Here is a 12,191-nt window from a genome sequence, read left to right as displayed (position 1 = left end):
TCTGGGTCAGTGTCTACTGGAATGAAACGTCATGGGTCTAGGCTTCTTCCACTTGTTGTAGTAGATGAAGTAGTGAAGTACCGTTGGCCACAAAGGAAACTAAGTAATTGCATATCAGTACTGGAGCATCCAATGATCTCTGTAGCCTGTGGAGGAAATCTCCTGGCCAGGTGCCACTGCTGCTTTAGGACTTGGCAACAAGAGACGGGAGAGATTGTACAAAGGTAGTATTGTAAAAGCAGTTATGAAATGAGCAGTGAAGTAGGACCGCCCCCAGCCTGTCTCCAAACAGAACACAATTCAGCATGTGCAGTGTAGTCACAGCCTTTTCTGGATGATAGTCATGCCTGATTACATGACACACTTCTATCTGAACGCTAGTTACCTCCACCCCAGCGACAGCACAGGTGTTCTCAGTGAAGTGTGTGCATTTGTCTGTTAGAAGGATTACGCAAAAAACTACTGGACCGACTGGATCCACGACCCTCGGTGGAAGGGTGCAGCATGGGCCACGTTTGCACCCATTACATTTTGGAGCAGATCCAAATCACGGGCTGGATCCATGAATGAAAACAAAACTTAGAACGAAGCCCGCTGCCTGTGTGGGGGTGCTAGACATGGGCTGCGCGCCACAGGGCCGGCCAAATACAGCCACCCATTCACCTCGTCATCTCTACCACAAGCCGCCCAAACACCGCTCGGACGGCCATTCACCTCCATTCCTTTTTTGGACTACGGTTACACAAAAACAACCAGCGTTTCATGAAACTCGGTGTAGGGGTGTAGGCCAATTTAGAACCCCTTCAAATTTGACACAAGAGCCACGAAATACATTCTAGGGCTGAGGGTTGTGCTCTCTGATTGATGCTCATGTGGAGACAGACGACAAGACACATGACAACTGGCAGAGGGCGGTTTTATTGATGGGTATAAAGAGCAAGGAAGTTATTCCCAAAAGTGAAATTTCCACAATGACATGAAGGCTGCATGTTAGTGCTTATGATCACAAAAAATAGAATAAGCATTACCTCTGGTCAACCTGTTATGCTTGAATGCTTCTTTATTTATATAGTGTATATTGACATAGTGTTTCTGATCCACTTCTGTTTTTCACAGTGTTTAAATATGACAATTTCACCTGACCTCACATTCCCTACAGCAGGCAGAGCAGGACATCCCATAATAATCAGTCACCATGAGACATAATCATACAACCATGTTGGGAAACACAGATTAACTTTCTCTTCTGGGGCTAATGTATAGACACATGAGAATGCCACTTAAAGCTATTCTCAAAGATGCTACATGCTGCTAGACTTTGGATGGTCTCATCAATAACTGGTATTGAGCATAGAGGGAGGGAGAAGAATACAATAGCATTCTTTCTTCTAAATACAAACAGGAAATATACTTCACAATGGCCTGTTCAGAGTAAAAAACACAATCATCAACAGAGAATCTAAGACAAAGGTAATGAAAGGAATCAACTGAGAAAATGTGTGTGGTTTTGAGATGACTACAAGAGTGGGAAGAATGGTAGCAGTCAGGAAGGTAATCTCTTATGTGGCCATGGCCAGTGAAGAGAACATGAGCCAGACTGGAGCTAGAGGAGCCGATGAACAAGATGGAGGTAAGACATAACTGATCTACCAAATGCTAATGTTAAAGGGAAGAAATCCCCCAAAAGATGGGGATGCCAGATATCCTTGTGTCTCTGTTAACATATTAGTCAACAATGCCCCAATGTCTCTGTGAACCCATGGGAGAGCCTAGCTCACACATCAGCTTGTTCTGAAGAGGGCTGAGAGCAGGTGTGACTGAGGCGGAGTGCTCCGACAGGGGAGGCCTGGATAGACTGCACAGCACAAGGTAGAGAGGGGATGCAAAGCTCAGGAGCTGGCCTCAGTCCACTAGCACAACTGGTTGTCCTTTGGACATGGCTCTAAAGGACAACCATGGACAATGGACAGACTTTAGGGGTCGATTTGGGATTCAGTGAGGGAAAGTGACAAGGACACAGAGAGAGAGGGAGGCAGAAATAAAGATGTGGAGGAGTGAAGGGGGAGCAGCTAGTGGAGCTGGGTAAGTTAGCATCACGGGGGCTGTTCTGTGGGCTGCGTCAGGACAAGATGCTGGGACAGTGGGCCGCTCCTGGTCTGGTCTATCCTTACACACCACGCCTCTGGAACTCTGCATCTACAGCCCAAACAGTAGAAACCGTGATCATCCATTCACACGCATCCACACCTCTCACCAGAGTTGGGCATGCTTACGACAAAACAGCGCCTCTGCTTTCCAAAACAAGAACACCGGCAAATCTGTCATGCAGTCATCATTATATCATCAAGAGCTACCACGGTATGAGAATTAGAAAAAGATAGGACATGAATGAGCTCTATTCATTAACAGCTATAGCCCATATAACAATAGTTGTCAACGGTAAGTGATATTGTTGCACACCTGCTACGTTAGAACACAGGAGGAGCAGAAAAAGGCAAATTTCCTACTGTATCTGTGACAGTCTTTGCAAATACAGTCCCTGCATTTACACCATTTGCCTCTGTTGTTCTTTCACAAAAGTACCATTCTGGACAATGATGATGACAAATCACTAATGACTAATTTGCAAAAAAATATTTTGAAAAGTATCTGCAGGACAAATCAACTTAGTGACTAACTATTGTACAGTGTAGGAGAAAAATACACCCGTAGAATTGGTTTGCAGGCAGCAGTGCTACTTTTTGTTATGATCAAGCCACAATCAAATTGTCCATTTTAAATCTAGTCGCCATGCAAAGCCCATATCCCAGAGATTTCAGACAGAAGGTAAAGAAAACAAACTTACTTCATTCAAACCTAAAAAAGAAAGAAAAAGAAAACAAGAATTAACGAATCAGAGAAAAAATAATTCAGTTACATACTATTCAAATGGAAGTTACTAGTTATAACCTACTCCTCTCGTCTAGCTCTATTCACATAGTACTCAAACGGCAGTGCACCCAGCCTGATGCTCTTATCTAACTCTATTCACCGTATGGTGCAGGTATAAAAACACACAGCCTGGTGCTCTTATCTAACTCTATTCACCGTATGGTGCAGGTATAAAAACACCAGTCAGGAAGGAGAAATGGTGGAATGTCTTGTAAGACGTAGTCAGTCTGGTGGAATTAATGTAGGACAAACAGACTGCAGTAGAAAGGGTAAAGAAAGCAGCCACTAGGCCACACCCGCCCCTCTCATTTCTAATGCCGTACTTTCCCGGGAATGTAGTTGCGGTCGATGCTCTCCTCCTGCAGGAACATGTGGAGGCATCGCTCATTCTGGGCCAGGGGATGGCCGGCAATTCTGAAAAGAGGAGGAACAAGAGAGGCCCTCAGACACAGAAACATGACTTGCATATGTGCTGGAGGGTTGAGAAGAGGTGGCTAGACGAATCTCTAACCTGTTGATGAACTGCTCCAGCCCTAGGCGACGCTCCTCGATGAAGGACTCCTCGAAGATGCCCTCATCACCCCTGAACGGCAGCTGCCTCTTCAAGGCCTTGCCTGGCAGTGGGGGAACTACAATCTGAAACAAAGAAACAAGTACACCCAAGATAAGCAACAACTACAAAGTAGTCTGGTAAAATATATAAAACTGGGGGCAAGACGATAGAAGCTGCAATGTCAGACAAGACCTAAACCGTTCACTTCCCTGGGAAATGCACTAGTTGGATATGTTCCCCTCTCACCTTGCTGTCTCGTTCCAACTCATTCTTCAGCCACTCAAAGTCACTATACCTCCTCCTCACACAGGAGTCCTTCAGTTTGAAGATGGGAAGATTTGTCTGCAGGTAATGGAGACAGAAACATATCACGAGCTAGCTACTACCAATCAATCATGGAAGTGTAAACACGCGTTGATACAGACACGACAGAAGCAGGCCATACTGCCATTAGAGAGATGGCGTGTAATAAACAGCGCATTTTCACTTCTGGGGCCAAGAGCAGTCAGCTAGCTTGCTCTCTGTTCACAACAAAGCTAAACTCGATGGGCTGAGCAGAACCGACTAATCAGCGTCAGAATGAGATAGTAAGTCGCTGCAGCTACCGGAGACCGTTCTAGGCCGCAGCAAATCCTAGTCCTAGAAAAGAGCCCCATTGAGAAGGCGAGCTAGCTGCAGTGCTAGACAGCCAACCAGGGTTAGGGTTAGCTATGACTAGGGTTAGGGTTAGCTATGTCTAGGGTTAGGGTTAGCTATGACTAGGGTTAGCTATGTCTAGGGTTAGGGTTAGCTATGACTAGGGTTAGGGTTAGCTATGACTAGGGTTAGGGTTATCTATGACTAGGGTTAGGGTTAGCTAATACTAGGGTTAGGGTTAGCTATGTCTAGGGCTAGGGTTAGCTATGACTAGGGTTAGGGTTAGCTATGACTAGGGTTAGCTATGTCTAGGGTTAGGGTTAGCTATGTCTAGGGTTAGCTATGTCTAGGGTTAGGGTTAGGGTTAGCTATGTCTAGGGTTAGCTATGTCTAGGGTTAGGGTTAGCTATGACTAGGGTTAGGGTTAGCTATGACTAGGGTTAGGGTTATCTATGACTAGGGTTAGGGTTAGCTATGACTAGGGTTAGCTATGACTAGGGTTAGGGTTAGCTATGACTAGGGTTAGGGTTAGCTATGACTAGGGTTAGCTATGTCTAGGGCTAGGGTTAGCTATGACTAGGGTTAGGGTTAGCTATGACTAGGGTTAGCTATGTCTAGGGTTAGGGTTAGCTATGTCTAGGGTTAGCTATGTCTAGGGTTAGGGTTAGGGTTAGCTATGTCTAGGGTTAGGGTTAGCTATGTCTAGGGTTAGGGTTAGCTATGACTAGGGTTAGGGTTAGCTATGACTAGGGTTAGGGTTATCTATGACTAGGGTTAGGGTTAGCTATGACTAGGGTTAGCTATGACTAGGGTTAGGGTTATCTATGACTAGGGTTAGGGTTAGCTATGACTAGGGTTAGGGTTATCTATGACTAGGGTTAGGGTTAGCTATGACTAGGGTTAGCTATGACTAGGGTTAGGGTTAGCTATGACTAGGGTTAGGGTTATCTATGACTAGGGTTAGGGTTAGCTATGACTAGGGTTAGGGTTAGGGTTAGCTATGTCTAGGGTTAGGGTTAGCTATGACTAGGGTTAGGGTTAGCTATGACTAGGGTTAGGGTTAGCTATGACTAGGGTTAGGGTTAGCTATGACTAGGGTTAGGGTTATCTATGACTAGGGTTAGGGTTAGCTATGACTAGGGTTAGGGTTAGGGTTAGCTATGTCTAGGGTTAGGGTTAGCTATGACTAGGGTTAGGGTTAGCTATGACTAGGGTTAGGGTTAGCTATGACTAGGGTTAGGGTTAGGGTTGGCTATGTCTAGGGTTAGGGTTATCTATGACTAGGGTTAGGGTTAGGGTTAGCATGTCTAGCATGGTGCACGGTTCTGTAAACACGTTATTAATGAGCATCACAGAGGCAGGCCAGAGTGTCGTGAGCAGAATGAATCAGCTGATGCAGACATAGCGTTGCTAGGCATAATGAAGTGATCACTATGGGATATCAATGCTAGCTCGTGCTAACTAATAAACACGGCATTCTCCACTTCCGGGGCCAAGAGCCTCTCTAGCTAGCATAGCTAGCATAGCCCAGTTAGCTAGCATAGCCCAGTTAGCTAGCATAGCCAAGCTAACGAGCTAGAGCAACCTACCCGCATGCGAACTTCGTAAGTTGTGAAACGGTTCCGTCCAACTCCAATAGTTTGTGGGTCATAAACATCAATTTCCAAAAAGTTGCTCGGGGGCCCGTAAGCGTCGGTCAGGTCCTGGGGGTTAGAGGTCAACCTCCGGGTATCCGCCACCGTGGGCTCGGACATGGCAGCAGGGCTAGCTAGACTAGCATGTAGCTAGCTAACGCTCGATTAGTAATTAAGTACTGAACAGATTGTGGGCTATTATCTCCCCAGACATCAATGAAGCGTTATGGCCGAGCGGAGTAGCTAGCTGGCTAGTAAAGCTCATATACATTAACCCTAGTAAAGCTCATATACACTCATATACAGGGTCTAGCTGGCTAGTAGTAGCTCATATACAGGGTCCCTCTTCACCCTCCCTCCTGCGTCTGCTCCCTGATAGCTTAGCTGCTAGACTGCTGCTCTGACGGGTCCGGGCAGGGTTCTTCTTCTTCCTTGGGTATTATGGCGGATCGCAAACAGCTTAAAGGTGCATACCGCCACCTACTGTACAAGAGTGTGCATCATCATGTCATCATCCTAGTGCACACAGACTACAGTCTGCCCCACAACCGTGTGTCACCCAAGAAAGTAAATAGAGCCTTCCTGCAGATTCCTACCCCCTCCCCCTCCGTGCCCAGTAAACCCCTCAAAGTCCATTCCCGTCCTGCTTCTCTGACCTTATCCCGGAGTCTCTCTCTCTCTACTCCATAGTTGGGACAGTGCAACAGAACATGTTCAGTATTTTCCGCAGCTCCACAGTGCCCACATATATCACTCCCCCTTTTCCCCAGTACAAACAAGGTGCCGTTCAGTCCCGTGTGATCAAACCTGAGTCTAGCCATGACGATTTCCTCCCTCCTGGTCTGTGCAGTGTAGTTCTTCACCATAAATGACTTCTGCACCCTGTGATACCCCCTCCCCTTCTGGTCTTCATCCCACCTCTTCTGCCAGAACTCAAATCCCTTCCTCCTAATCACCGCTTTCCCCTCTCCCTTCCCGAGCGGAACAGGCACCGAGATGACCTTAGTCAGCGCACCTTTCGCCAGTCGGTCTGCAGTCTCATTCCCTGTCACCCCCTCATGTGCCGGAACCCAACAAAACTGCACGTCTATCCCACCCCTGTGAAGCCTAAACAAACTGTGATACAATTCAATAAGTAGATCCTCCCTGACGGACTGGGTGGACTGTATACTGTCCAGCACCGATTTGGAGTCCGTGCACACCACCACTCTATCAGGTCTGACCTCCTCCACCCACTGCAACCCAAGGATGACCGCCACCATTTCAGCCTTGTACACAGAAAACATATCAGACAGCCGCTTGGAAAGACCCACTTCGAACCCCGGGACATACACTCCAACCCCCACTCTATCCAGTTCATCCTTTGACCCGTCAGTGTAGATCTCCACACACCCATAGTAACTCGCACGCAGATACCTGCCCGTGTTCAAACCCACTTCACCCGGCTGCCATCCATGTCTTCTCTCCAGAACGCGCCTGTCCACGGTCACTTCAGGGAAGAGCCAAGGGGGCACCCAACTAACTGGGGCGGACCTAGTGAACTCCATCCCCTCCAGCCCATAGTCCCTCACTGTGGCTCCAATAGTCCACCCAAACCCAGTCCCCTGGAACCTATCGAGTTCCCAGCAATCCCGCAACGTGAGCTTAGCAAGGTGGTCGTCCCCACACCCTTGCAGCCTAACCCAGTAGGCCAGCGCCAGTTTCTCCCGCCTGAGCTCCAGTGGCATTTCTCCACCTTCTACGAGCACCGCATTATTGGGGGTAGATCTAATAGCTCCCAAACAGATCCGCAGAGCCCTGTATTGCAACCGATCCACCTTAAGCAATGTAGACTTAGCTGCCGCTGCATACACCACCCCCCCATAGTCCAGAGCTGACCTCATCAGTGCCCTATAAATGTCCAGCATTGACTGCGTTCCTGCCCCCCAGTCACACCCAGCCACAGCACGCAGTAGATTGACAACCTTTTTGCACTTGGTTTCCAAGTGGCGAATGTGTACTGCCCATGTAAACCTGCTGTCGAGCCACAGGCCCAGGTATTGAAACTCCGTAACCAATTCCAGAGGCCGACCATAGAGCATGAGCCCCCCAGCCTCGAGCTTGCGCTTTTTAGTGAACACCATGTAGCAGGACTTGCTCGCTGACAGTTTGAACCCCCACTCATAAGACCACCTTTCCACCTTCTCAATTGCCTGCCTCAGCTTCCCGAACACGTACGGCACATTCCTTCCCCTCATCCAAATGGCCCCATCGTCTGCATAAAGAGCCGACTTGATGCATCCCTCAAGGTTCGCAAAAATATCATTAATCATCACATTAAACAACACCGGGCTGATCACACTCCCTTGAGGGATACCATTCACTATGCTGAACAGCTCTGAGACGTCTGCACCCACCTTGACTCTAAGTGTCCTACCCGTTAAAAAGTCCATAACCCAATTGTACAACCTCCCCACAATACCCAACCGACTCAACTTGATAAGTAGCCCATCCCTCCACATAGAGTCGTACGCCTTTTCAATGTCAAAATACACTATCACCATCCCCTCCTTCATTTTCATCGACTTCTCAACATCAGAGCAGACTCCAACCAGAGCATCCAGCGTGGAACGCCCTTTCCTAAATCCACTCTGACAGTGACTCAGTAGCCCTCTCTGTTCCAGCACATGACACAGCCTGCGAACTATCATCTTCTCCATCCATTTGCACAAATGAGACGTCAACGCGATGGACCTGTAGCCATCAGGCACAGCAGGGTCCTTCCCAGGCTTATGAAAGGGCAAAATCACAGCACTCTTCCACCCACATGGCAAGAGGCCCTCACTCCAGATTCTATTAAAATTAAAATTCATCCAGGTGCTCCCCACTATGCACTGCAGCAAAAGCACGACCCAACATATCCGCCTTCTCTTTATCAGACACTGCCAGCCTCTCCCCAACATTCAGTGCTGGAATACGGACTGATGCCCTCGACCCACTCATTCTCTTAAACATGGACCAGACTTCACCCAGCTGCACATTCCTGCCAATAGAGGAACAAAATTCCGTCCACGTCCTCTTTTTTGTGCCTTTCACCACCCTACGAGCAACAGCCCTACACCGTTTGTAGGCAACCAAATTCTCGGGCGACAGGTCCCTCCTCAAAACTCTAAGAGCCGTGTTCCGCGCTCGAACCGCACTACTGCATTCCTCATTCCACCACGGCACCACCTTCTTCCTACGCTGGGTCAACCGTCTCGGAATACTCACAGTGGCAGCATTCAAAATATGACCAGCCATCTCAGCTGCGCAGTCCTCTATGCTACCTTCAAGAGCAACCAAATGAGCCGTGCCCTCACAAGACAACCTAAAGACCTCCCAGTCAGCCTTCCCGAAACACCACCCAGTAAGTGCACACCCGTCTTGCACATACACACTCGCACGAACAACCGTGAGAACTGGAAAGTGGTCACTCCCAATAGACGACTCGGTCACAACGCGCCACTCACAGGCCGTCACCAGACTACTTGACACCAGCGTAAGATCCAGGCAGGACATTGTACCCCTATTCACATCAAGCCTCGTGCCCTGCCCATCATTAAGGCAGACCAGCGACCTTCCATCCAACACGTCTTCCACCACCTGACCATTACTGTCTGTATGAAGACTGCCCCATAAACTGTTGTGTGCATTAAAATCCCCAACCCACAATTCCTTCCTAGACACCGCCCCAGCGACGTCCTGGAACATGTCCACTGTAAGCGACTTACACGGATTGTAGAAATTGACCACCCTAATATTGCCCCCCTCCTGCGGGCTGCACAAATCAACCACAACACATTCAACATCCACAGGAGAGAGCACCTCCCTATAGGCCAGCCCATCTTTCAGAAAAGTCGCACACCCCCCACCACTTTGATTGTGCGCCCGATCTTTCCTTACAGACCTGAACCCGGGGATCACAAAATCCAACTGAGGCCGCAGCCAAGTCTCCTGCACACACACAACATCAGGAACTACATCTAACTCATATATAAACTTCTTCAATTCTTGGCCATTGGCTACAAGGCTCCTAGCATTCCACTGCAGAACGTGAAGCACCATCAGTAAGGTGTCAACCCTCCCCATTATCCACTGGTTTAGTCAACAAAGCATGTATCAGTTCCGCTTTAACCTCGGTCACCGCAAGGAATCTTTCGGCTGCCTCCACAATGGCTTTGATCTTATCGCTCTTCCCTTTATGCTGCGCTGCAACATTCATGACATGACAGATGAAGGCCACAAAATCCACCTTGCCCACTACCAATGTGTCATCGCCAACACTACATTTGTGGGAACACACACTAGGCGGTGGAGCTGGAGCTTGGGGCTGGGGCCGCCTGACCGGCACAGGACCAACACTCTGCACCGCAGCACTCTCAGTCACACCACTAGGAGGCCTGCTGCTCGGCCCCGCCGCCCTAACCGTCTTCAGCGCCTCCGCGTACGATACCCCTGTCACCACCTTAACCCGTTGGACCTCCCTGGCTTCAATCTGCGCTACACATCCACCATATGCAGCACTGTGCTCACCCCCGCAATTACAACAACGCATCTTGGCATCTACCTCACACTTCCCATACTCATGTTGGCCCCCGCAACGGGCGCATCTAACCTGACCCTTACATTGCTGTGCTGTGTGCCCCATTCTCTGGCACTTGAAACATCTGAGCGGCTTGGGGATGAACGCCCTCACACTATACCTCACGTAACCCATTTGCACTGACGGAGGAAGGGCTTTCTCAAACTGAAGAACCACTGACAAGGTGGCCGTCAGCGCGCCATCCCTCTTGCTCATAAGTCTAGTGGCCTCAATCACCTTGCCTCCACGCAGCTCCTTCTTGATCTCCTCCATAGACACACTCACAGGCACACCCGAAATCACACCCTTCAATCGCGCCATTGCACCCGGAACATGAGCCTTCACCCTTTCCCCGCCAAGCGACGACAACCCCAGGATCTTGCTACTCTGTATCTCGCTGTTAGCACAAATCAACACTCGCCTATTGCCGAGAAACCGAGCAAACTTCACCTTCCCTATCTCTTTCTCGATCGCCGTAGTCAGTTTAAGGGGATGACAGTGCCCGCCATCCTGATCAAACTCCACAATTACCTTCCACTCCACGACACGACCGGGGCTCATCCGAGAGCTACCTCCACCGAGTCTCGACTGCTTCACACAGCCGCCCTCGGACTCACTACCTCCCGAACCCTTCCCCCGATCTCTCCTCTTCAAGCTCCTCCTCGGCCTCGCCTCACTCCACTCCATTTGTGTCTTGTACTCACCACTACCACCACCACCATCCGAACTAGTAGACATGTTGATACAGTCAGAGTACAGTTTATGCAATCCCACCAGAACCAAACACTTCGAATCCACCGCCCGATCGCCACTTCCGCGTCTCCGGGCAGGGTTGCCATATCTTCAAGCAATATCCCCCCCTGTAAACGTTTAGCCAACCACCAAGACAATGAGTAATAATGATGGGAACATTCTGCTACTGCATTAATAGTAAAAGTGACTTTAGTAGACTTGAATACAGCTCCTTATTACCTCGGCCCCAGCGACAGCGCAGCACGAGCGGTACTGTTTTTTGGCGTGCATGCGGTTGTTTGTTTGTCTGTTTGCAGGATTATGCAATAATTTCTTGACCAATTTTCACGAAACTCATTGGAAGGATGTAGCATAGTCCAACCTAGAATTTGTTACATTTTGGAGCACATCCGAAGCACGGGGAGGGTCCACAGGCTGCCCAAACACGGTTGGCCTTTCACCTCCATTCATTTTTTCAACCAGGATTACACAAAAATTGCCTGACTGATTTTCATGAAACTCAGTGGAGGGGTGTAGTATGGGCCAACTTAGAACCCCTTAAATTTTGGAGCAGATCCGAATCACAGGGCTGCCCAAACACAGCCGGACCGGCCATTCACATCCATTCATTTAACGATTATGCAAAAAGAAGCAGATCTGAATCACGGACCAGATCCACGAACGAAAACAAAACTTCTAACTAAGCCAGCTCCCTGTGTGGGGGTACTAGTAGTAGCCAGCTCCCTGTGTGGGGGTACTAGTAGTAGCCAGCTCCCTGTGTGGGGTTACTAGTAGTAGCCAGCTCCCTGTGTGGGGGTACTAGTAGTAGCCAGCTCCCTGTGTGGGGTTACTAGTAGTAGCCAGCTCCCTGTGTGGGGGTACTAGTAGTAGCCAGCTCCCTGTGTGGGGGTACTAGTAGTCTCGCATAGCCAGACCTATCTCCACACTTTGTTTACGCTGTGCCAGCGCCAGAGACAGGTCTGGCTGGACATATTACCATTCTGCAATAGGGGGGTAAAAACGCAGTATTTCTTCAAACCAATCACAGTCGTCTTGGGCGGAGCCAGCCCCGGACGCAGCAATGGTGCTCTTGCAAAATAGTCTG

The 12,191-nt window shown here is 49.0% G+C and overlaps 1 protein-coding gene across 1 annotated transcript; it reads right to left on the bottom strand.

The window, feature by feature from the left end:
- Positions 1-907: 907 nt before the first annotated feature.
- LOC311318230 (sorting nexin-12-like) lies at positions 908-6,112 on the bottom strand. Its single transcript, XM_084449494.1, has 5 exons — positions 5,710-6,112; positions 3,731-3,826; positions 3,443-3,567; positions 2,846-3,345; positions 908-2,196 (listed from the first exon to the last, which is right to left on the bottom strand). The coding sequence occupies exons 1-4, from the start codon at positions 5,872-5,874 to the stop codon at positions 3,243-3,245; spliced, it is 489 nt and encodes a 162-aa protein (XP_084305620.1). The 5' UTR covers positions 5,875-6,112; the 3' UTR covers positions 908-2,196; positions 2,846-3,242.
- Between the last annotated feature and the right edge of the window lie 6,079 nt (positions 6,113-12,191).

Source organism: Borostomias antarcticus (assembly GCF_949987555.1).
Source record: "Borostomias antarcticus genome assembly, chromosome: 15".
NCBI lineage: Eukaryota > Metazoa > Chordata > Actinopteri > Stomiiformes > Stomiidae > Borostomias > Borostomias antarcticus.
Note: the sequence above shows the minus strand (reverse complement) of the source record. Positions and strands in the feature narration are given on the sequence as shown.